We start from the raw sequence: 25,988 nt of genomic DNA on the forward strand, positions 1-25,988 counted from the left end.
ACATATGGGAGATCTTTGAACTAATTTTGTAACTTTCTTTAATTTTAAATTATTTCAGAATAAAGACAAATAATAAATATATAATACCATGGTCCATTTAAATAAATAAAAGTATTTATATTTATTGCAAGTCTATGTATGGAAGTAACCACAGATAAATAGTGCAAGATGTTAAAACATTTCACAGATTGATAAAATACTCTAACAACCATGCATCTTTTATTCATGTGATAGAATGGATATGAAACTATGACTCATTGGCCACATCTGGCCTACTTATTGTTTTGGTCAATAAAGTTTCATGGAACATGCCATGTCCATCTGTATTGTCTAGGGCTGCTTTCTCCTTATAACAGCAGAATTTAACAGAGACCTTATGAATTGCAAAACCTAGGGTATTTATTCTCTGGCCCCTTAAGGAAAATGTTGCCATGTCTTGCATAAATATCTAAGAGCACTCTGTGAATTCTGTCTTCTTCCTCAATGTGCCTAAATCCTAAAGTGTTTAGAATAAAACAAGAATCACTAGTTTTTCTCTTGGAAATTTTAGCAAGTTTACACAAAAGAATGGCTTTAATATGTTGGCACTCTATTAAAATAAGGAGAATTGCAATATCACTAGCCATCATATCCTCATTCTAAATATATATTCTATGACCATAAAATACAAAAATAAAGAAAACGTCATTGCACCAACTGGAAAACATGCTGTATATAAGATCTTTATAGAATGTGTGGGTTAAATGAAAGTATGTTATAAATGTAAGTTCAAATATTGAAAAACAATAAGATATTTCCAATGATAACCAATAGGACTGTTTTTTACAATTTCTTCCTTCTATGTAATATTATTCCAAGTCCATATTTTATCATTAGTCTCAGTCTTTCAGTGAACTCACAAAAACCCTAAGTTCTAAGAGGCAAGCAGAGTAATTTCCTGTGTAAAACAATATATTGTAACTGTGCTGTTTGGCTTAAGGCAACTATGTTCCTCAAACCAGAAGTGATAGGGATGTCTTTCTTCCAGCTCAAAGGCATCCCCTTATTTCATGAAAGACTATCATGTGCTTCTTTCCCTAGGAAAGATAAATGACTCTATCTCATTCAGAGCAACTTAAAGCACAAAAGATGATATGCTTTAATTCATTGAAAAGGTTATTAGGAAAATGTGAATCAGTGCAGAACTGCTATTCAGAAAATAATTACTAGAGGAGTTAGAAATATATATTGACATATATATATATATATAATTATACTATATTACATGTAGTATATAGCTTTATGTATAGTATAGAATTATAGATATACATATACAAAGTACTAAGGTTCAGAAGGTAGATGGAAACTATAAATGTATATTGATATATGCGTATATGTATGTGCATGTGCACATATAAATTTGTATGCTTATTCTACATTGTGAGCATTAGTTCTTTGTATAAATTACATAAGAATAAACTACCCCTTATGTGTGTTTCAGAATCGTCTTAAGTAATGGAATTCACCCCGCTGTGGCCTAAATAACTTTGGAAGCCATATTCATCTTCATTATTCTTCACAGAAGAGCTTTTTTATATTCATAACACTAGAGTGTTAAAGGTGCTTTATATTTCTATCTGCTAAAAGCTTAGTTAAATTATGGTTTTTACTAGGCTCCAAATTAAATTGTAACCAATGTATAGTGTGGAAAGATCCATTCTTTATGATTCTGGGGATTAGAATGTAAAAGAATTTAAATTATCCTTTAGCTGGCGGCATGTTTTATAGGACAATGTTCAGAGAACTAAGAAATGTGGGGTATTTTAACCATAGGAAGGGAAAAACTTACTTTTCATTACAAATAAAAGATTCTGTGAAAGGGAGTCTTTATTTTTTTCAGTTGCTCCAACAATGTCATACATTACCTAGGATAGAAGAAAATGGCATAATTATTAATGATGAAACATGACCATAAGAATAATTCCCTTTAAAGAATAACTTGATTCAGAGGAGGTTTAAAGTTATTCATAAAAGAAGCGCCTTCAGGTCTTAGAGTTCACATTACATGCAGGTTCAAAGTGCTCACCTGTGTGCTGTCATTCTGCACATTACACAAGGGACACCTCTCTGTTCCAATTTGCAAAGCCCTCCTCTCATCATTAGTTTAAGAGAAAATGGTGGTGACTAAGATTCATAGTCCCCTTTATTCTTACTAGTAAGGCCTCTAACTTGCGCAGAAAATTCACTAACCCAGTGGTCAGCAAATGGTGGCTCACGAGCCGCAGTTTGCCAACCACTGCACTAACCAATTGGAAAGACTCCGTTACAACTTGAAAAGGAAGTGTGATTTCAGTTTGATAAATTCAAAGTCTCTTTATTAAAAGGGTCCTTTCAGATCATTTAAACAATTAATCTGAAGTCTTTAAAATGAAGAAAACATATGAAACAATAATGTCTGGATTATTCAAGGAACTTTACTTCTAAATACACTTAAATGACTTAATTGTCTTTTTCATTGGTATTCCAGTCTGGCCTGGGAGACTTGGTCTCTTAAGAGAGACATGGTTTTATTGCCTCTCCCAATCTCAGCTAAGCGTGAACTCCAATGTGGTCTTGAGAAATCAGCTCAACCAGAAGGCTATCAGTTTCAACAGCTGCTTCTGCTTCTTGTGGAAAAATTTTGAGACATATCACTATGGTCAGGTGTCATAGGCTGTCCTTTGCCCTGGTGGGTCAGGACTGAACTAAGGGAGGCAGCTGCCCAATGAGTACCACCTCTTTTTTCACAAATGTATTTTTATTGATTTCAGAGAGGAAGGGAGAGAGAGAGGTAGAAACATCAGTGATGAGAGAGAATCTGATAGGCTGCCTCTTGCATGTTCCACACTGGAGATCAAGCCTGCAACCCCCCGGGCATGTGCCTGATTGGGAATCGAACTGAGACATCCTGGTTCATAGGTGTATGCTCAACCACTGAGCCATGCAGGCCAGGCTGAATGGCACATCGCCCGTAAGTGAGTATGGGTGGTTAGGTCAATAAAGACAATAATCACCAGACTGCTTGGGGATTTTAACTAGACAGCCCTGAGAGGACTGTCTCATTGGCAGCAAGAGGGGACTAAACAGAAAAAGAATCCATGAGAAAGAGGCTATGTGTCTAGTGAGAGGAATATAGAAAAAAGCCAAATAACCCCCAATGAGCCTTGTAGATACACATTCAGTTGTAAGAAATAATTCAGTTGTGGACCCTTTACCCAATTCCTCCAATGATAACATCCTAGAAAACCATCACAACCATAATATTGACATTAATGAGGTAAACATTCAGGACATTCACATCATTGCCTGGATCACCCATGTTGACAATTTATGGGTACACTCACCTGCCTAAAATCAGCTGAACACATCTGTATGAATCTGTTTCTCCATTCTTTAATCTCTTACATTAACCTATGTACTTATTTCTTCACCTCCATCTTAATTAATTTATAATATGACTTTAAATTAAGTAGACTAATTCCTCCCACATTATTCTCTTTTTTAAGAGTTGTTTTAACTATTCTACTTTCTTCATGTTTCCATATAAATTTTAGAATAATATTCACTATATCACTATATCTAAACAAAATTTCATGTGATTTTGATAGGAATTACATTAAATCCCTGTAGCAATTTGTGGAGAATTATTACTATATAATTAGTAAATTGACTATTTATTGTGTTGTCTTCAAATCCACAAATATGACATGTATCTCCTTTTATTTAGATCTTTGATTTTTTTGCATCCACATTTTGTGGTTTTTAGCATATAGATCTTCATGCTTTGTTAGATTTACACCCACTTGCATTTTTTATGAGTGATTATCAATATTATATTTTTAATTTACTATCCATTACTAGTATGTATGTGTGTATATATATATATATATATATATATATATATATATATATATATATATGCCTAAGTGACCATTATGACTGGTTGACCGGTCACTATGATGCACACTGACCACTAGGGAGCAGATACTCAATGCAGGAACTTCCCCCTGGTGGTCGGTGTGCTCCCACAGTCAACCTCCCGTGGATGGCCAACCTCCCATGGTTCCTCCCCCCTCCCCCCACTAACACCACCCTCCCCCTCCCAGCCAGCCAGCCCTGATCAGCCCCAAACGGGACTGGGTGAGATGGCCCCAATCGGCCTGATCACCAGCCAGGCCGAGGGACCCCACCTGTGCATGAATTCATGCACCGGGCCTCTAGTATAGAAATAAAATTGATTACTTTGTTTATATTGTATCTTGTGACTTTGAGGAGCTCATTTATTAGTTCCAGAATATATATATATATATATATATATATATATATATATATATATATTTCTTGAGATTTTTTCACATAGACAATCATGTTATCTACAAATAAAATTTCTTTCTTCCTTTTAAATATGTCTTTTATTTCATTTCTTGCCTTATACACTATGCCTCTCAGCACTATGTTTAATAACACTAGTGAGAGCAGACATCCTTGCCTTGTTTCTGATCTTATGAGTAAAACACCATTGAATATAGGGTTAACTGTAAGATGTTGGTAGATGCTCTTTATCAAATTGAGGTTGTCCCCTCTATTCCTATATTTTTTCTGAGTGTTTTTTTTTTTATCATGAGTGGATGTTAAATTTATCAAATGCTTTTTCCACATCTATTTATATAATTATGTTATTTTTTGTCTTCTTTAGCCTGTTAATATGGTAGATTATCTTGATTGATTTTCAAATATAGAACCAGCTTTGCATCCCCAGGGAAAAATTAATTATTAATGGTGAATAATTTTTAACATATTGTTGAATTATATTTGCTAGTATTTAAAAGTATTTTGCATTTGTATCATGATGGACAGTCTTTGTCTTAGATACCTTTGATATCAGGGTAATAGTAGCTTCAGAAAATTAATTGAGAAGGGTTCTCTCTTCTATTTTTCTAGAAAAGATTATGTAAGGTTAGTGTTCATTTTCCTTTAAGTATTTGAGGGAAAGCTCCAATGTAACCATCAGGGACTGGAGCCTTCCTGTTCAGGTGAGTTAAATTACAAATTCATTTCCTTGATGGGTATTGAGCTATTAAAATTATGTAGTTAATATTGGGCAAACTGAGGTAGTTTGTGTTTTTTGAGGAATAGGTCCTTTTCATCGAAATTGTTAAATTCACATATAACAGCTGATTGTAATTCCCTTTTGATCTTTTTAATGTCTGCAGTGTCTGCAGTTTGTAGTGATACTTGCTATTTTATTCCTGATATTAGCAACTTGTATCTTTTCTCTCTGTCATTCTTACTAGCTGTTTGTCATTTTTTGTGGTTATTTTAAAATAACCAGATCTCTGTTTTATTGATTTTCTCTGTCTTTTTAAAATTCTATTAATTTCCGCTCTTTGTGACTGCCTTCTGTTTTTTTATTTTCAGTGTATTTGTTTCTCCTTTTCCTAGGTTGTTAAGGTGGGAGTTGATTATGATTTGAGGCTATCATTTTTTCTAATATATGCATTTAGTGCTATAAATTTTATTCTCGACCTGTTTTAGCCATGTTGCACACATTTGATTCTTGCATTTTCATTTTCATTCTGTTCTACTTTTTTTTTCATTCCCATGCAAATTCTTTTTTTTTTTTTTAATCTATGAATTATACAGAAGGGTAATGCTTAGTTTCCAAGCGTTTGGTGATTTTCTTGTTATCTTTCTGTTATTGATTTCTAGTTTGATTGCACTGTGGCACGCAAATGCATTCTGTATAATTTTGATCCTTCTGAGTTTATTTAGTTTTGATTTATGGTCCAGCATATGGTCTTTTTTGATATATGTTCCATGGGTACTTGAAAAGAATGCATATTCTGCTTTTGTTGTTTTAAGTGTCCTATAGCAAAGCAGGTCCTGTTGGCTGACAGTGTTGTTGAGTTCTTCCATGTTCCTGATGCTTTCCTAGGAAGATGTGGATCACTTGTCTGGAGGAGGGTGTTATAGTTTCCAAGTTAACCTTTGTTTTGGCTGGCTCCCCCTGACCTCACTCAGCAGGAGAAGGGAGGCACAGCCTGGGACTGCTGGGTGGGAGAAGTATAGCTTCCCCACTCAACCTCCTCTGACAAAAGAGGGGACTCTCACTACTGCTGGGCAGGCATGGGAGCTCTGGGTCGCCACTGGGACTCTAGCCACACTTCCGGCTGCAGGGTGAGCAGGCGGCAAGAGCAGATATGCTTCTTTGTTTACTAAGTGGACTCCACCAACTGTGTGTGGAGAGAGCGGAGCTGTGGCTGGGTTACCTCTGGGCAGTGGCGAAAGTCCCAATCCCCCACTAAACCTCTAATGACATCCCTAACCATGGGGCTGAGGTCGGAGCACAGTACAGATTTAAAAACAGCACCATACTGAGATCTGAGATCTGCCTAAGCATTTCAAAATCATACACACTAAAAGGAAAGCTGCAATTTGAATAAATGTCACTGGAAGGTGTTTTTTAATTGTTTTCACTTAAAAAAATGTATAGCAAATGAGGTGTCCATGGCTAAAAAAAAAAAAAAAAAAAAAAAATGTAACCTGATCTCTGGTAACTCACGTGCTTTCTTTTTGTCTTAAATAAACACAAGAACTTGAAGTAAATTTTGATAAAAAGATGGGAATAGAAAACCAAAACTCTAACTCAGTGGTCACTCATGTCAAATTTCTGATAAATCCTCACTATCTAGGGGGAGATACCCACTTTACCTAATGAAATCCTTTGATTTATGGCATAGTTCCAGGTGCTTCCCATCGTACTTTCTCCTCACTTCCTGCCACTCTGCTCCAAAATTCCTCTCCTAACATTACTCCTGCCTTTCCATTTAGGAATTTCCTTTCCAGCTTTTCCAGCTGCCAATGCCAAGTCCTTTTTCCAAGGCTCCACCCCTGGGAAGAGGTTGGCAGCCCTCTTCCTCAGCACGTCCAGCCTAGTACCCAGCCTGGTCAAGATACCAGGACTTCCTGGTTTCTCATCTACGGAACATGGAAGGTAATGCCACCCCCGCCCCCACCGACCTCTCAAGATGACCTTGAAGATAAATGAAAAAGCTTGTCAGTACTTAGCTTTGCATAATACCTATCGTTTTCTCCTAATATCCCTCATACCTGCTTCTACTGCTCACCTGTGCTTTTCCCCCAGACCTTCTCAGAATTTTTTTTACATGATGGACTTGAGAAGGACTCATGGAGCATCTATGTCCCCTATTTTTGAGGCTGCTAAATGGGCTGCTTATACAAAAAGGAGACCCTCATCCTGTGCCTGTAATTTTATCAGTCAAAATCCATTCATTGCATTACAGATTCCAAACAAAGCAAGTCTTCCCAAGAATTCAAGTACATCACATTCAGACTCTGGATCTCACTGAGACCAGAGGCTTCTAGAAGGCAGAGGAGGCAATAACTACATGGAAAAGCTGCAAAGCAGTGAGACAAGGCCTCTGGGTGCATGGGCAATGCACAGGGAAGTGAACTCCAAAGCCTAGCTGCATGGGCAGTGAGGTTTCTATGAAAGGGAAACCACCGAGGAGGAACTCAATGTATCCTAGAAATCCATTATATCTTGGTGAGTCTGCCATGTCATGCGAATAGTTAAAGGTCTATCTTCTCAGCTGAGCCACTTCGGGTGGGGAGAAGGGGGTTGAGGAACATACAGGTGCTGCTGGAGCAGCAGGAAGCAGGTTTGAAGCGGAGACCTTTCTAGGTCATTCTGGACAGCTGCTCTGCTCACAGCCCTATTCTTGCTGTTTTGTTATGTGAGGGAGGAAAGAAGAAAAACATGAAAGTCGCCAAAGATAGAGACCTGGTTAAATTCTTTCCTTTTCCGGTCTGTCTTTATGTTTTCTTCCTCTGAAGGGTTGGATGATAGGATTCCTGCTGGAAGTGACAGCGTCCCTCATGCATGTAATGGCGGAATTTATATGCAATGCAGCCTAATACAAATCTAAGGAAATTGTCATGTATTCAAAGATTTCCTTTGGAATGATTCTGTTCAATAAAATGAGTCCAAAGGAAATTTAGCAATTTGCTTATGTTTCAGCCGTGAGCAATACGTGTCTAAATGCTTGAGTGTGCGTGCCAGATGAAGAGTGCAGTATAAACGAGGGAGCAGGGAAGCATGCTGCTTTTTTGGAAGGACTCGCTGTAACAGTCTGGGACTGCAATAAATATAATTAAAAGATAAAGTGTGTTAGCTCTGTATGAAAAGGGAGTATAACACTTTCACCGTGGCTGTGAATTATAATTCCGTAAGGTACTTTGTTTCCTGGGTCCACAAAGGGAAGAAAAGTTATGAAATGCCAAACCACGTGTGTTTTCTTTCTGCATGAAGGCTGTCTGGCTCAGGCTTGGCTAATCACCAAGGAAACGGAAATACTGGAAGGTGAGAGCGCTCTGCTGCAACGGCTCTATCCACCATCACTGATTTTAATTCCCCGAGTTGAAAGCAAGAGCAGTTGGCTTCTTCGACCTTGATGAATAGCTGGGGCTTGGTGTGCTCCCATGTCTGAGGTCTCAACACCTGGCCGGGAGCCTGGTCCACGGCAGGAGAGCAATGAGAGACAGCGGAGCCTGTGCTAAACTGAGCACCTTCTCTGTGGCTAATGCCTTCAGTGTTTCTGAAAATGTGCTTCACAGATTCCCTATCGGGAAACATTCACTGGTGCTTAATAAACATGCATGCAGTTTAGACCTCACCCGGACCTCTAACAGTCATTTATGGGGCTGGAGCCAAGGAACCTGCATTTTTAACTTGTTCCCCTGTTGATTCTGTGTGCCTTCAAGCTTGAGAATCATGGCTCCAGGTACCAGTGACTTATGCTCTGTGAGTTCTTTCCTCCTAGGTGATGCTGGCAGAGGATAAGGGAGCCCAGGGACCGGGTTTGCAGAGGATCAATGTTTTCTGCGCATTTGAGAAATGGAACAACTAATAGAGCAGATAATGGCATATTTTTAAATTGCTGGTAAATTTAAAATGAGACTACAGTATAAATATACTCAGGCTAAACTCCCCACCCCCCCGCCAGCCTTAAGATAGTTAACATTTTGTAAATGGGTATAGAGAAAGAATGTTTAAATACTTTTATCTAAGACCTCAGCAATAGAAGCCAGTATTTTTTTAAAACCTTGTTACTGTGGTGCCCTGCATAAGTCATATAAAGTGTTGGAAGTCTGGGGAAAATAAGGTGAATGAGAGTGTACTAAAGTAGAAGGGACAATGGACTAAGGGTTATGAAGAAGGGTTCATATTCTGGTTTCCACCTGTTGGCCTGAAAACACACAGGACACGGGCTGCACTAATTAACTATGGAAGCATGAGTAGCCACTCAGCTTCCCTGAGCCTCACTTTCTTATTTATTCAATATAAAGTTGAACTGGGGCCAGTTCACACTGAAGTTCAATTATTTTATTAGCATAGACCATCAATAAAATATATTACTTTTAGGGGATTAGAACAGGTTATATATGCACATACTAAATGGGCATAAGTGGCTGCATCTATGTAGATTTTCAAATTGCCTTTGATGTGGTTAACAGCAAAAGTTAATAAATATAATTTTCATTGAATCAGGGTTAAAAGACTACATTTGGAAAAAAATCAAGAAAAATAGCTAGGACTGATCTTTTAAATATATTTCATACAATGCAATGCATGTTCACTTATAAAATTTAGAAAATACTGAAAATTGTAAAATAAAATTTACCTCTAATTCCTTTTTCCAGAGATAACCCATTTTTTCTCTCCTCTCCCTCTCTCTCTCTCTCTCTCTCTCTCTCTCTCTCTCTCTCTCTCTCTCGCGCGCGCGCGCGCACGCTATTTACCTACCTATCTAATCTATTTTTGTCTAAGAATGCACTTTCAAAAGAATTGTACTCAGTCGCACGTTGTGCTTAGTAATGGCTTTCCCTATTACATATACCGCTTACTCTCTGGCAAGTCCCTGTCCTTGTCTGCTCTGTGGTATGTCACCTAGCCTTCCATCTAGGGCTGCCACGGGGGCCCTGGCAGAAGATTGGAGAGCAGGACTAGGGTAAAAACCTTGGGAATTCCCTTTCCGCCCAACAAACACTGGCTCCATTCTCATCCTACAGCCCACAGTTCATGGCCCCCGTGTTTCTGGGACAGGCTACCAAGGTTCCGGCTCCCACTGTCTTTGGCTCCCAGGCCAGTGATACTATCTCCTCCCTTTTCCTCTCCAGCCAGAGAGGAGGTGGCTATTCCCACTGGGGACATACCTCTGGGTCACCTCACTGTCCCCTATCTTTCTCCTCAACTTTTCCTGTGTAAGTATTCTCTGTAATCTTTATCGTATTGAAAATTTGGCACAGTTTCTTTTTCAGGCTAATTCCTGACCAACCTCTATGATTCCCAATTTCTTCTTCTTCTTTTTAATGTATACTTTTTTATTGCTTTTAGGAGAGAGAGAGAGAGAGAGAGAGAGAGAGAGAGAGAGAGAGAGAGAAATATCAATGATGAGAGAGAGCCATTGATTGGCTGCCTCCTGCATGACCCCTACTGGGTGGGGATCGAGCCTGCAACCCAGGCATGTGCTCTGAAAAGGAATTGAACCATGACCCCCTGGTTCACAGGTCCACGCTCAACCACTGAGCCACCATGGCCAGGCCCAAATTTCTTATTTTGTCTAATCCTGCCTTGGTGCTGACAGCTCAGACGCTTCTGCCTGCTCCACAGCTCACAACAGGACAGAGATAGACACCCTATTTATCACTGTTCTCAAAACACCTGAAGAAAGATAACAAAGGTCTTAAAGGTATAAAAGAAAGCAAAGAGAATGATGTAGGGACTAGAAGTGCTGATGGATAGAGACAAATTGATAAGAACTATTCATTCTAGAAAGACTGAGTGTGGAAGGAGATATCATCTAAGCCTATAAATGAATCTTGCAGAGAGAGCAGAATGGATCTCAGCATGCTTGCTGGGATGCATGGCCTTACAAGTCAGAGAAAGGAGAAATGGAAACAATAGAGCATTGCACACCAGGCTAGAAGCATAAATATTACAACTCTTCACTTCTTCATTCAGGCCGGAATCCAGAAGCAAGCAGAAAAGTGCCTGAGTGGCAAAACTGGAGGCATAGTCTCAGGAGGGCTTTCTGCGACCTCATTTAGATTCACTATTCAGACTGCATATGCCTTAGTTTTCCTTCTCTCTCACTGTTACCTGCTAAGAGATTAGCCATTGTTTCCAGATAAAGCACTACATTCCAATGAGATACTTTTCCACAGCATGCACACTCTGCCTTGTAAGTCAATATATTATAAGGACAAACCAATTTGCTAATTCTGTTATCACATAATGTATTTCTGATATGCAAATAAACATTTCCATCTGATTGAAGTGCTGAAAGTTAATTTCCCTAACAAAACCACGTTCAATGATGATTTAGGTATTTCAGGATATCTCAGATTATAGAGACATGACTTAGAGCAGTGAACACACAATAGAATATACATATGCTGTATTATAGAATTGTACACCTGAAACCTATATAATTTTATTAACCAATGTCACCCCAATATAAATGTTAAAAAATACATCAGAGATAAAAATGTATAACACTGGGGGGGGGGGCGGGGGGCGGCGCGGGTAGGGAAGAAACAGCCACTGCTGCAGTGGGATGAGCTGTGTCCCACTTAGAAGAGGAGAGCACAGAACATAGGATGTTTCTGATGAACTACAAAGAGTACTGTTACGTTTTTGGTCCAGGCTACTCACGCCCAAGAGGACACATGGGGCTTGGGAATAATGGAGCCCAGAGAAGAGAGTGTGGAATGAACACCAGAAACCAAGGCAGTGCGGGAGCTGCCACCCAGTAGAACTGGCATCCCCAAGGTCCAGGGCAGTGCGTCCAAAGTTCCCAGGGGAGGACGGTCTCAGTACCCATGAAAGCAACCAAGTGAGAGTTAGCCCTAAACACCAAAAGGCATATGCAGTATGTGAAAAGCCATGTTGTGACAATACGAGTCAGCACGAGAAAATAAAGAAATCAGAATGCCCGAGGCCACTGCACAGTGCCTCCTCTCTGGATGATGCATGAGGGAACTTAACTTCAGTTATTCTGCAGTTCTGATTATTATATAGGACTACAATTACTGGATTGAGTTCATGAGAGCCTATGTAAGCAAACAAAGAACTTTCTATGACTAGAAAAATATCTCTGGAGCTGCCTGCGTTTTTATCTAGTTATAAGAAGAGAGAAGAGGACGGTCCCTGCTGAATATATTTTAAAAAGTAGTGTGAGCCAAAAATGAAATTGAATCTTGATTACATCCCCCGAGTTGTGCTTGTTCAACTACCAGGTACATGAAGAACAAGAGTGTTAAAATGATCTGCAAGATCTGATTTTTTTAAGGAGAAGGCACAGTTTATTCTTCTAGCAAGGAGAGCTAAGCTAAAAGGTAAAAATGCTCAAAGCAATGGTTTGTGAGCAGTTGGTAAAGAAACAGCCATCACTGCCACTGCTTCAGGTCTATTACTAACAAGGTGGATCAGAATAATCACATTTAATTTAGATCAGTGTTATCAGAGAAACAAGAAGACAAATGAAACAGAGGCAGTTAGTACGTCTTCAAATAAAAATATCAATTCATCCCTTTATTGATAATTACTACTTATGTTATAACCGTTAATGTTAGGGGACTATTAAAGTAAGCCGGGAGAGTGAGGGAGGTGATATGAAATGGAGTACTGGCCTAAAAAGGAGTGTTTTTAGATTCGAGAGATAAACAGGGGAGAGAGTAGTTTGTATTTGGTAATTAGCTGGAATTCTGATTTTACCATGAGTTGTAAAGTGGGACATATATGGAAAAATCAGTTTTATTCATTTGTTTACTTTTTGAAATGCGTTGAAAGGGAAAACTTTGGGAGGTGACTAGGGAGTTTAGTTTAGTCAGCTTCTGGATCTGTTGCATTTCAGATGCTACCCAAGTAGAGAAATTAAAAAGCGGATAGGCAGATATGAAGCCTACAGGGGAAACAGTTACACTGAAGATTTGGGAATCACCTCATAGACAAAACTGAATTATGACAGTAAATAAACTCCCAGGAGAAGACATCACATACTACCATGAGAAACATCAATATTCATGAAAGAAAAAGTTCATTTATATTTTATAATTTTATAATCCCTCTCTCCACCATGTTATTTATATGATGCAAAATATAAAGCCACGATAAGTAGTTGGAATTAATAGGTGATAAAAAACACAAAACTTTGAGATTTACTCTAGAATACAATATATCACATCAAAATATAGTAAAGACTAGAAGCCCGGTGCACGAATTTGTGCATGGGTGGGGTCCCTCAGCCTGGCCAGTGATCAAGGCCTATTGGGGGGCTGGCTGGGCAGGCAGAGGGACCCCGGGAGGTTGGCCAGCCAGCCCCCCAATTGAGGCTGATGGGGGGGTGCGGCCAGGAAGGGGGGGAGGGGTCTGGGGAGGTTGGCTGTGGGAGTGCACTGACTACCAGGGGGAAGCTCCTGCATTGAGTGTCTGCCCCCTGGTGGTCAGTGTGCATCATAGAGACTGGTCAACTGGTCATTCTGGTTGTTTGGTCATAACAGTTGCTTAGGCTTTTATATATATAGATTGGATTTTAACAAAAGGAACAAAAGATCATTTTCAACAAATACAAATGGGTCTGATAATTTTTCATGCTGGTTTCACCTTTCTATCTGAGGTTTGCTGAAAAGAGTTTCAATTTCAAGTGCAATAGTAAATTGATCTCTTTATAGCATCAATATTTATAAGCAGAGGCTTCTATTTTTTACTTTTCCATTAAGTGATTCTATCTAATTGTTTTGCTTGCTTGCATTCTGATTTACTTTAAGTTGATACTTTTTAAAAGTTATTAGGAACACATGGTATTATTGTTAAGATTTTTTATCTAGATATCAAGAATATATATATATATATATATATATATATATATGGACACTGCCTTGAAACTGACACATCTGAAATTTACAAATATGCCTCATTGGTTGCTTCTAAAGATTAAAAACAATCCACTAATAATAAGCTATCAATATGCTAGGAAATATGAAGTTTCTTATTTATAACTTTGTCAGCCCATGAAGGTAACAAAAGCTATTAAACCTTTGAAGAAACAGTAAGAGTTCCTAAATAAGACCCTGCATTTTCTCTTCCTTACCAAAACCTGGGTAAGGAAGCATTTATCAAGTCCCTGACAAAAATTTATGGCAACGGTGAAACTGATAGAAACAACAGAGCGCCAGGCACCTGGTGGAGTTAATTTTTATTTCTCTAAAGTCTGTGCAGGAGGTGAAAACATACAGATGTAAATTCAGCTCTTTCTGTGTGAGTCAAAATATCTTTGTCAAATAACCTTTAATAGTATCAGTTTGGCTTAGACTAGATAGATTCATTGTTATGTCTGGGGATTCTGCCTGGAGAAAAGAAAGAGAAATAAACGGAAGCCTCCCTATTGATTAGTCCAGCTCCTTTTTCTCTTGATTTAAAGGTTCACTTTCAGAGTCCTCCTGGATGCATTGTGTCTCCTACGGATGTCTGGGGGATGAAGGCCAATTGACAAGCTACAGAAGTTGTTCCTGACGCAGGTAAAATTGGAAAGTTAAACAGGCCAAGGTTTCCTTTGCATACATGTTATGTAAATATGTCTAAGGACAAAGGGGCTGGCTTTCACCCGTATGTCACCTAGAACTTATTGTAGTATCAATGAGATAAAGATCTCTACTTCTCAGAGATCTGGGTAACAGCATAAATCTAAACCAATGCATTTCAAACTTAATTGATTCAACAATAGGGGCAGATTCTTTTTAGGGAGAAGGAAAAAAAATTCAGGTATTTTATAGACTTGCCACAAATCAGCATCTTTTTCTCCACATCACCTCTATGAACATTTTGGTGATATGGTTTCCATAAAGGCCTGTGGAAATCAGTGAGATGAATAATAATCATCAGGGCTCACAACTGTATTGCTGAGATATGGTTTAGGGAAATAGAAAAGGAATCCTGATGAATACAATCAAAATCCACCCACAGAAAAACACATCTATAAGCATATTATATAAAGAGGCTACTAGTATTCTATCATAAAATTGCTTCTCCGAACATGTATATAAATTGCAGACAATGGCTTAATTTTCGTAAGGCAAATCATATTGAAAGGATCTTTTACAATTTGCACTAAAGTTTCACATACTTATAGGCTCAAGTAAAATATTAGTCATAAAGACAAAAGGTAAGGAACATAATTTTTTACAAAAATCTCTTTAATTGAGGTAGAACTTATCACAAAAATACCTTGTATATTCAGTGAAAAACAGAATGTCACATTACCAAAGTTAAATAATTTATCTAAATATTTTCTCTTTTAAAATTATAGTTTCCATAGATAGAGGAATGGCTTGATTTTTTTTTTTTTTTTTGTGTGTGTGTGTGTGTGTATCTTCCACTGAAGTTTTTTAAGTGTAATAGGAAGTGCAAGAAAATAAAAGAACTGTAGTGACTGTAGTGGTTACATCTTCCCTATCATCTGCTGAAGTGATCTTAATAATATTGTGATAAATAAAAATAACTACTATAATATGACTTATAACACACTGCTTTATGCAATGTGAGCACATTCATAAGGTATAAAAATTAACAAATACACTTTTGTTAACTAATCAAGGACATTTATCACTAACTTGATTTAAGTCAATTGAGTCTCTAATATTATGGTGTGAGAATATAGCCAGTTGATTAGACCCCTGAAACATTTTCAGGTCTTCAATATCTATGATTGATGAGTTCAAATTTTTCCTAAATATGGTGGTATTACTGCATCTAAAGCTATTGTTAGGGAACTATGACTCACAGATTTTTAAAGATATATTTTTATTGATTTTTTATTGAGAGGAAGGGAGAGGGATAGAGAGTTAGAAACATCAATGAGAGAGAAACATTGATCAGTTGCCTACTGCACACCTCCTACTGGGGATGTGCCCACGACCAAGGTACATGCCCTTGACCGGAATCGAACCTGGGACCTTTCAGTTCGCAGGCCGACACTCTATGCACTGAGCCAAACCGGTTTCGGCTATGACTCACAGATTTGATGCAATATCTCAAAATAATCATATTTGCATTTATTGCTTGTTCATTGTTTAACCTTCAGAACAAGTTTATGAGGTTCATATCTATATTCTCCTTAATTACAAACTTCATGGGTGTGTCAGCTGAAAGCCAGTGTCCTACTCAAAGTCCTAGCAATGGAGTCCCAGTGTTCCAGTGCGTAACCTACCATTTGTCTTTCTACCACACCACATCAATTCTATGACTATAGACAATAAACACTTTAAAAATTTCCCCAAACACCATGGCAGAAAAAGAAAAACATATGGGACTTGAGGAAATGAGACACTGTATTATGACCCTCTAGGCTATGGTGTGTTGAATAGTGTACCCCCCAAATTCATGTCCATCCAGAACCACAGAATATAACTTTATTTATCAATATGATATTTTCAGACACAATTAGTTAAGATGAAATTATACTGAATAGCATGGGCCCTAAATCCAATGACCAGAGTCCTTCAAAAAGAGGAGAGGACACACAAAGGCATTTATATGGAGAAGACCATGACCATGAGAAGATGGAAGGTGTTGTGTCTAAGCAAAAAAAAAAAAAAAAAAAATCTATTGCTGGCAACCACCAGAAGCTAGGAGATGGCTTGGAACAGATTTCTTTCAGTATATGCAAAAAAATATATATCTGATGACACTTGATTTTAGACTCTGGCCTCCAGAACTGTGAAAGAATAAATTCCTGCTGTTTTAAGCCACCCTCAGGAGACACACATAGCTGTTCAATCTTTGGTGAATCACGGACCTTCCCCAAGGTTTACTTAACTGGAAAACTGACATAGTAACATTCATACACCTGGTGAAAATGCCTCAGAAGCACTCTGTAAATTGGAAAATGCTATGAAAGCATCAGGCATCATTATTGATTGGGGAAGGCAGAGATCAATGCAATTTGGATTAGGCCAAGAACTTGATACTTGGAAGGATGGATGGAATTTGGAAAGAAAGAGGGCATTCCAGGTGAGAAAAAACTTATGTGCAAAAATAAAGGTGGGAAAATGCAGGGGTCACCTTCAAATGTGACAAAGAGATTCTACAATGCTATGAGTTAAAACTACTCACTTCTTTTTTAGTTTGTAAATGCTGAACCAATGGACACGATATTAGTTTTCTAGGGCCGCTGTAACAAACAGCCAAGACCTGGGTGGCTCAAAACAAGACAAATTTATTATCTCACAGGTGTGGAGGCCAGAACTATGAAATCTGCCATCCCTGCTCTCCAAGGGGCTGTAGGAGACACTACTTCCTTGCTTCTTCAAACTTCTGTGGCTCCAGGCATCCTTGGCTTGTGGCTGCATCATTGCAATCTCTGCCTCTGTGGTCACAGGGCCTCCTTTTCTCTCTCAAAGCTCTCTTTTCCTCACTTTCATAAGGATACTTGTCATTGGATTTAGAGCTCACCCAGTTAAACCAGGATGATCCCCCCATCTCAGGATCCTTAATTTCATATGCAAATACCCCTTTTCCCAATGTGATCCCACTCACAGGTTTTAGGGATGAGCACGTGGACATATTTTTTAGATGGCCACCACTCTACCCACTACAACAATTAAGTTTGGGGGAAGAAGGAGGTTAAAACATGGACACTTCATCTCAGGTAAGAGCAATATCACCAACTTGATTTATGTAAAAAATCAAGACCATAGAATGGAACATTTATATGAGATTCAGAGGTAATCACTTCATGCTAAAAAAAAAATCACAATAAACAACTTTCAGACAAAGATGTTATGAGCAGAAAACAAAGAGGACCAGGTATATAAGTGCGATATATTTTACAACTTTTAATTTTGACCTACATTTTCATTAATTTAATTCTTTTATTTCAGTTGGCCTTACTATCTCCCAATCTATTCCCTTTTCTCACATTAAAATTTAGAAACTTCAAAATACTATTTCCCATTAAAGTTAGTTCAGAATCACCCTAATGGAAATTAAATTTTCCTAAGAGCCCAATATCTTTTGCCAAATAATAATTCTTCTTTCCTTCGAGATTCTTCATTTTAAAAGCCAATAAAATTAGACATACTTCTGAATTTAGTGCTAATCCATCACCAGAAATTTAAGAGCAATTCTTAAAACAGGTAATCCCCTAAATGACTTAAAATTTGCTAAAACAAATAACAACCCAACACAACTCACAGCCTTTTTAAATTCCGATTAATGATCATTAATGAGATCCTGTTAATATTTCATGCACAGCCTCTTTCCATTTATTTCAACTATTTCTGTAATTGAGATTAGAAAACACACCATGCTGCTATGATAATGAAAAATTCAAATGTGTTTAGGAAAGATCTTTAGCTATAATGCAAATAATGTTGCTTAAACATTTCCAAAAGAACCTCTGAGCCTTACAATATTCTGAAGCATGGGAGGGTCCCTTAGTCAGAACAGGATGGGAGAGTCAATCCTGGTGAGCATGGATGTCAACATCATCACCAGTATTAATGATTATCCTTCCTATGAGATGCAGTGCATTTTCACTAACCAAACCAGGTAAATCAATCAAGTGGGAGCAAGTGGTTATGAGAAAGACTCTTTAGGTCATCCATCAGGCCAAAGAAGAGGCTACAAACCAACCCAAGGACCCCAGACCCATGGGGCCCTACTTTGGGATCAAGTTTAGCATCAAAGAGCTATTGAGGAATGCTCATCCTTCCAGTTACCTCTTTGCTACATCTCTTGATTTACAAAATGCAGAATATGCTGCTTTCCCTAAAAGTGTAATAGCTCAAAATTTAAGTACATGTAGCTACATCTGAATATTAGAATGGCATATGGCTTGACATACTGTCACAAATTACATATAATCTATACTGTAATGTGTGAATTAGTCCTTAGGGAGTCCTTGGGCTACAACTCATTAGTACATTTCAGTGAAATACAATTTTTTTTTTTATAAAAAACACAAAACTGACTCCAAATATGGAAAATACTGCTTAAAAGATAAAGGTGCTTTTACATGCAAATCCATGATTCCATGGCGTTTTGGCTCTGTGGCAACTAACCAAATGGCTTGCTCTGCTATGCTTTATTGCTATTAGAATTCAGTAATATGTTCATTAAAACTATTCAGTTTTCCTCCAAATTTGCTTAAAATGTCCATACTACCCAAGCAATCTGTAGATTCAATGCATTCCCCATTAAAATACCAACAGCATATTTCACAGACCTAGAACCAACTCTCCAAAAATTCATCTGGAATAAAAAAAGAGCCTGAATAGCTGCAGCAATCCTGAGATAGAAGAACAAAGTAGGAGGGATCACAATACCATATATCAAGCTGTATTACAAAGCCACTGTTCTCAAAACTGCCCGGTACTGGCACAAGAACAGACATATAGACCAATGGAACAGAAGAGAACCCAGAAATCGACCCACGCCATTATGCTTAATTAATATTTGACAAAGGATGCAAGAATATACAATGGAGTCAAGACAGTCTCTTCAATAAATGGTGTTGGGAAAATTGGACAGATACATGCAAAAAAACGAAACTAGATTACCAACTTACACCATACACAAAAATAAACTCAAAATGGATAAAGGACTTAAACATAAGATGGGAAAACATAAAAATCTTAGAGGAATCCATAGGCAGGAAAATCTCAGACATATGCTGAAGCAATATCTTTACCTATACAGCTCCTAGGGCAATGGAAAATAAAGAAAAAATAAGCAAATGGGACTACATCAAAATAAAAAGCTTCTGTACAGCAAAAGAAACCATCAACAAAACAAGAAAGCCCACTGCATGAGAGAACGTATTTGCCAATGTTATCACCGATAAGGGTTTAATCTCCAACATTTACAGGGAACTCATAAAACTTAACAAAAAATAAATAAACAACCAAATCAAAAAATGGGCATCAGACCTAAATAGATACTTTTCGAAAGAGGACATAAGGAAGGCCAAGAGACATATGAAAACATGTTCAATGTCACTAATCTTTGTCTAAGAGATGCAAATCAAAATGACAATGCAGTACCATCTCACACCTGTCAGAATGGCTATCATCAACAAATCAACAAATGATAAGTGCTGGTGAGGATGCAGAGAAAAAGGAACCCTCATGCACTGCTGGTGGGAATGCAGACTGGTGCAGCCACTGCGGAGAACAGTATGGAGTTTCCTCAAAAAACTAAAAATGGAACTCCTATTACCCAGTGATCCCACTTCTTGAAATATATCCCAAGAAACTAGAAACACCAATCAGAAAGGATATATGCACCCCTATGTTCATAGCAGCACAATTCACCATAGCTAAGATTTGGAAACAGCCTAAATGCCCATCAGCGGATGAGTGGATTAAAAAACTGTGGTACATCTACACAATGGAACACTACACTGCGGTATAAAAGATGGAATTCTTACCATTTGCAACAGCATGGATGGAACTGGAGAGCATTATGCTAAGTGAAATAAGTCAGTCAGAGAAAGATAAATATTACATGATCTCACTCATTTGTGGAATATAATGAACAACATAAACTGATGAACAAAAACAGATCCAGAGACAGACAAGCATCGATCAGACCATCAAACCTTAGAGGGAAGGTAGGGGAGTGTGGGGGTAAGGGGAGAGATCAACCAAAGAACTTGTATGCATGCATATAAGCCTAACCAATGGACACAGATACCAGGGGATGTGAGGGCATGAGTGGGGGGGGGGCGGTGGGAGGCAATGGGGCGATAAGGACACATATGTAATACCTTAATCAATAAAGAAAAAAGTTATTTGGATATAAAAGTCAAGTCCTTAAATAATAAAAGCAAGCTCTGTCTTAAAAATTGGAAAAAATTTTGAAATTTCATTAAGTGCTTCTAGAATAAATTTTATAAGCAAACAAAATAATTAAATAAAACATTATTCCAAAGCTGGATTCCATTCAAGTTAACAAAATTAACATTTATTAAACACCTCTTCAAGATATAAACACAAATTTACAAGGCAGGTCAGGTATATACTGACTTAAGATGGATCCCTTGAAACTTACAGAAAAATAATTTTCCAAAATCATTAGTTATACCTTATTGTAATTTTTCAACTAAATTTTATAAATTCAATAAACATATAATATAAAGAAAATATAGATTTAACAATCTGAATACTGGACTAAAAGATTGCTACTGTCATAAAGATTTTTTAAAAGCTAAGTGGAAGAATTAAGAAAGATCACCAAGAGCAAAGATGTGTCCTTAGAGACCAACACTAAAATCATCTGCACCCTTGTATTTCCAATTACTAAGTGCAAATGCGAAAGTTGGAAAGTGAAGAAGGCTGATAGGTATAAAAGTGATTCACAGTGTTGGAGTACAGCTCTGCAGGTCCTGGAAAGAAAGATGAATAAGTGGGACCTAGAGCAAATTAACCCTAAAACATTGCTGCAAGCGCAAATGACAAAACTGAAGTTGTCCTATTTCAGGCACATCAGGAGAAGGCAGAGTTCTTTGGAAAAGACTATAGTGCTGAGAAAAATATAAGGCAGAAGGAAAAGAGAATGGCCAAATATAAAATGGATTGGTTCCATAAAAGAGCCACAGGCATGAGCCTACAGGAGCTGGGCAGCGCTGTTGAGGGCAGGACATTGTGGACATCACTCATTATGGAGTTGCTAGGAGATGGAAACAACTCAACATGTAAAATACACACACACACACACACATACACACACACACACACACACACTCTCCTCTCAAATATAAAGAAAATCACTCTGGGAATGTCATTGTTATATATAAATCTTCCACTGACTTTCTCTCCACATCCATTAACTACTCAAGCCGTCCTTTGGCATCATTCTACTGTAACTTCTCACAAAAATGCTCTTGGCCTCACTGTTGCATCCAGGAGCATTTCTTGTTGCCTCCTCCTCCTCCCCCTCCCTTTCTTTGACTCTTCTCTTTTCTCCATGTTCTTTCTGGGCGAAATGATCAAGATACATATTTCCAAAAATATGGCTGCATTTCTAAAAACCAAAGTCTTTCATCCCAGGGTCAAGTATTTTCAGCATCCTATTGGGACTTCCATTAAAACCTCAAATTCAAAACACCTAAAATGGAATATCTTCCCTTCAAGTTGCCTCATTCTCCAGGATTTCTTCTCTTGGTTGGCATAATATAACCATACAGGGGGTGAGAAACCTCAGTGTTATTTCAAGCTATGTGTCCTCCATTGCTCTTCACACCCAGTCAGTCTCTGTCCCCAGTCCCTTCCTTATGAATGCCTCCTCTGCATTCCCCAGCCACTGCTCACACACAGTCCTTGCCTGAGTGTTTCCATAGCCCCCTGCCCCCTGTCCTTTCTTTCCTCAATCCATCTTATATCATGTTTTTCTTACTTCACCCCACCCTGTCTGAAAACATGTGATGAATGAACACTGAGAGGACAAAGTTCTGAGCAGTACATACATATTTATTCCTGAGTTGTCTTTTTTGACTTTTCTACGGACACATTCAATAGACTTAACTGAAATTCTTGTACTATTTCCCAACTATGATGTGGGTGGATATGGCAGAATGATACACCACCTTCATTCTACTTGCTTTCCTGTACTGCAGACTTCAAAAAGCAGGCAAGTTTCCCTTCCCAGGCTCCCTTACAGGTAGAATCTGATTGTTCTGTAGCATCCACCAGTCCAGCAATTTGGCACATGATTTAGAAGTTAGAAGTGATGGAGGCCACACATCTGCTGCCTCTGCTGTTTTACCTGGTGAGCATGTCATGCAGAGGTTTTGTTTTTCTCTGGCAGTGGAAATCTCCAATCCCAGTCACTGACCTCTTCCATGTTGAGTACCAGGGTATGGGTATTTTACTGGTATAGTTGGTAACATTAAATAACAGTCAGTACCTCTAGCAGAAGCTTCTCCATATGGGTGGGGGCTTCCTGATCAAAGACGAGGTATGTCGGTATAGTCTTATTGTGTGGTGTGATTTTAATTAAGGTCATTTCCAAAAGTTCAACTTAGAGTCTCCCAGTAATTATTTTCCTGAACTGAAGTTGCTTCTTGCTTGAGCAGCTAGAATCGATTCCGTCATATACAACTGAATTCTGAGTGTTACAGATGCCATTCACTTGAAAAGTCCATGTCTTTACTGGAATGTCCCTCCATTTTATTCTTAGTAAGCTCCAACTTAGCCTTAAAGGCTTAAGTCACATTTCACTTCCCTAGAAAACATTTTTTTAAGCTAAATAATTGCTTCTTTCTCTGTGGTACTATAGGATTTTGTTAATATTACTAATGTTATTATAAACAAACTAGAGGCCAGGTGCACGAAATTTGTGCACAGGAGGAGGGGCTCCCTCAACCCCGTCTGTATGCTCTTCAATCCAGGACTCCTTGGGGGATGTCCGACTGGTGGTTTAGGCCCAATTCCTGTGGACCACTAGCTCCTAACCACTTGCCTGCCTGATCGCCCTTAACCACCTCTGCCTGCCTGCCTGATCGCCCCTAACTCCTCTGCCTGCCTGACTGATCACCCCTAACTGCTTCTGCCTGCCTGCCTGATCACCCCAAACTGTTCCCCTGCTTGCCTGATCGCCCCCTAACTGCTCCCCTGCCGGCCTGATCACCCCTAACCACTCCACTGCTGGCCTGATTGCCCCTAACCACTTCTGCCTCACCTCTGCCACCACAGCTTTGTCTGGAAGGACATCAAGGATGACGTCCAGAAGGTCGTTTGGCTGCCCGGTCTAATTAGCATATTACACTTTTATTAGTATAGATTGTATCATAATTACTGGGTAACTTACCTTTTCCTTATTTGACCATAAGATATTTGAGGGGAAGGAATATGCTTTACTCCCCTTTGATTCTCTAATGCTCTGAGTTTGTCGTGTAGAGACTCAGTAAACACTGCTTGAAATGAACTGCAATGCACTGAGTGTGAGAGAGTGAGTAGAGATTTAACCCTCTAATATGGAATTTGTACTAAGTGCCAAATTGGGGGGGGGGATACCTGAGGGCCACAAATATAAGAATAGAAGACATTAACCATAAATGGAAGCTGGACCAAAGATAAGTGGGATGTACTTCTAAGTATTAAAAGATGGATACAATTTCATACTGTGAAGAACACAAGGGGGCTATTTTAAGCTTGAGTGTGAGGGAGTTTAAGGGGGTCAGGGTGGGAATGTAGGGAAACAGTGGATGGATTAGAAAAAATAACCTGAACAGAGGTTTTGTACAGAGCAGTTGTGACAGGTGAGTCATGAAAAAATTAGAGGTATCAGCCTGTAGTAGTCTACTAGAAGCCTAGCCTGGAGAGTGTGACAATTTTTCAGACAGGTCAGAGTGATTCCTTGAAGATTTTATAGAAAGAAACACATTTTCCAAAGCTGGCTAGGGAATTAAGAGATCTGGGAGTTGCTTTCTTAGGTTGACATGCTTTAAGAAAAATAATAGTAAAAACTATTTTAAGGGTAAGTAAACTCAGAGGTCCAATGATTGTTTGGATTATGAAAATATCCCAAAGTTCACATCAGAGCTCTTTGTATGAAATCCAGGTGTATTTTGCTCATATTAAGTTATAATTCTCTAAACATTATGAGAAGGAGAAGGATCATACTGAATGCTTCATCACCCACATTCTGCTAGTACTAAGTCCTTATCAGGTAAAAGAAAAGAGCTTAGAAATGGAAAAGTTTGTGCGTTGTTTACCCAACTTCCATTTATTAAAATAAACTCTAAAGTATCATAAACTTTAAAGCTTGTCCTTAAGACCTTTGGTCCATTAGTGCATATGACAAATTACGTACTTAACTTTGAACTTACCCGTCCTGCGTAGTGCATAATAGTGAATGCTGTGCCTTGATCTTTGAGGGCAACATTCCCATTCCCATCCTTTATGGGGGAATATACTGTATTTGTATTTGAGGATTCAAGGAGACTTTGTAGTTTTTTGGGAAGATTTGATTCCATTGACCAAATCATTTGACTTTCTTCATCCAATAAAGAGAGAAATCCTGATGGCTTCTGAAAGTTAAGAAGAGAGAATTTTTTTCTTCTGTTACTCAATTTGGTATTTTTGTTTTTCATGAATGATCTTTTATATTTTCATCATTTTATATAAAGCACTCAGAAAATAAATGTCTTTACTTTTAACACACATCTATTTTTGCTCACTGTTAGAATCAAAACTCTGATGTAATGTAGGCCCTCAATAGTATTTATTAGAGGAATGAATAAAAAATTAAAGAGTATATTTTAATAACATTAAAACACTAGAGTTGTTCAAAAGTATACTCTCATCTCAGAAAGAAAATTAAATTTCCAACTACAGGAAGTTGCAATTCTTCTTGACCTATAACCATTTCAAATACTTCATATTTATGGTGACAAGTTACTTATCAAAAACCAAGACCTACAGTGATGTTGCCATTAAAGTTATGACAAAATCTCATTCAGCAGGAAGTAGAAGTGACTCTATGATATCCAATATTTAGACTTGGGAGAAAAGAAAGCTTGAAACTATGACTTGTAAAATTGAAATTAAATGTCTGATAGGTTATTGTTGCCAAGTAAGGAAAATAAAGTCATACAGTAGGCAACAATATAAAATTAATCTTATATGAAGAAAAATACTGCCTAAAGAACTTACCCACCTCTGATACTGCAATCTCCCACACACAGAACACCATGCTGTCCACATGGTTTACCCATCAGTTGAATAACTTTTACTCAATTCTGTGCTGCTTATCTTATCTTTCCTAAGAAAAATTTTCTGCTGCTGTTTTAAAATAAGGTACTTTATATTACTTCTTCTTTTTTTTTAATTCCAAGGAGTGAGGATATTTTTTCCATTGCTTTTTAGCAGGAGTGGAAGGGGAGAGA

The 25,988-nt window shown here is 38.1% G+C and overlaps 1 protein-coding gene across 1 annotated transcript in view; it reads right to left on the reverse strand.

Annotated features, from left to right (window-relative positions):
• The window catches only part of MYO16 (myosin XVI), a 435,293-nt gene that overhangs the window by 164,314 nt on the left and 244,991 nt on the right, over window positions 1–25,988 (reverse strand). The window contains exons 23-24 of the mRNA XM_080660342.1: window positions 24,930–25,130; window positions 1,829–1,904 (exon numbers count right to left, since the gene is read on the reverse strand). Of these exons, the coding sequence (XP_080516468.1) occupies window positions 1,829–1,904; window positions 24,930–25,130 (277 nt within the window). The remainder of the gene's footprint in view (window positions 1–1,828; window positions 1,905–24,929; window positions 25,131–25,988) is intronic.

The sequence above is a fragment of the Plecotus auritus genome (assembly GCF_963455305.1).
Source record: "Plecotus auritus genome assembly, chromosome: 3".
In the NCBI taxonomy this organism is placed as follows: Eukaryota; Metazoa; Chordata; class Mammalia; order Chiroptera; family Vespertilionidae; genus Plecotus; species Plecotus auritus.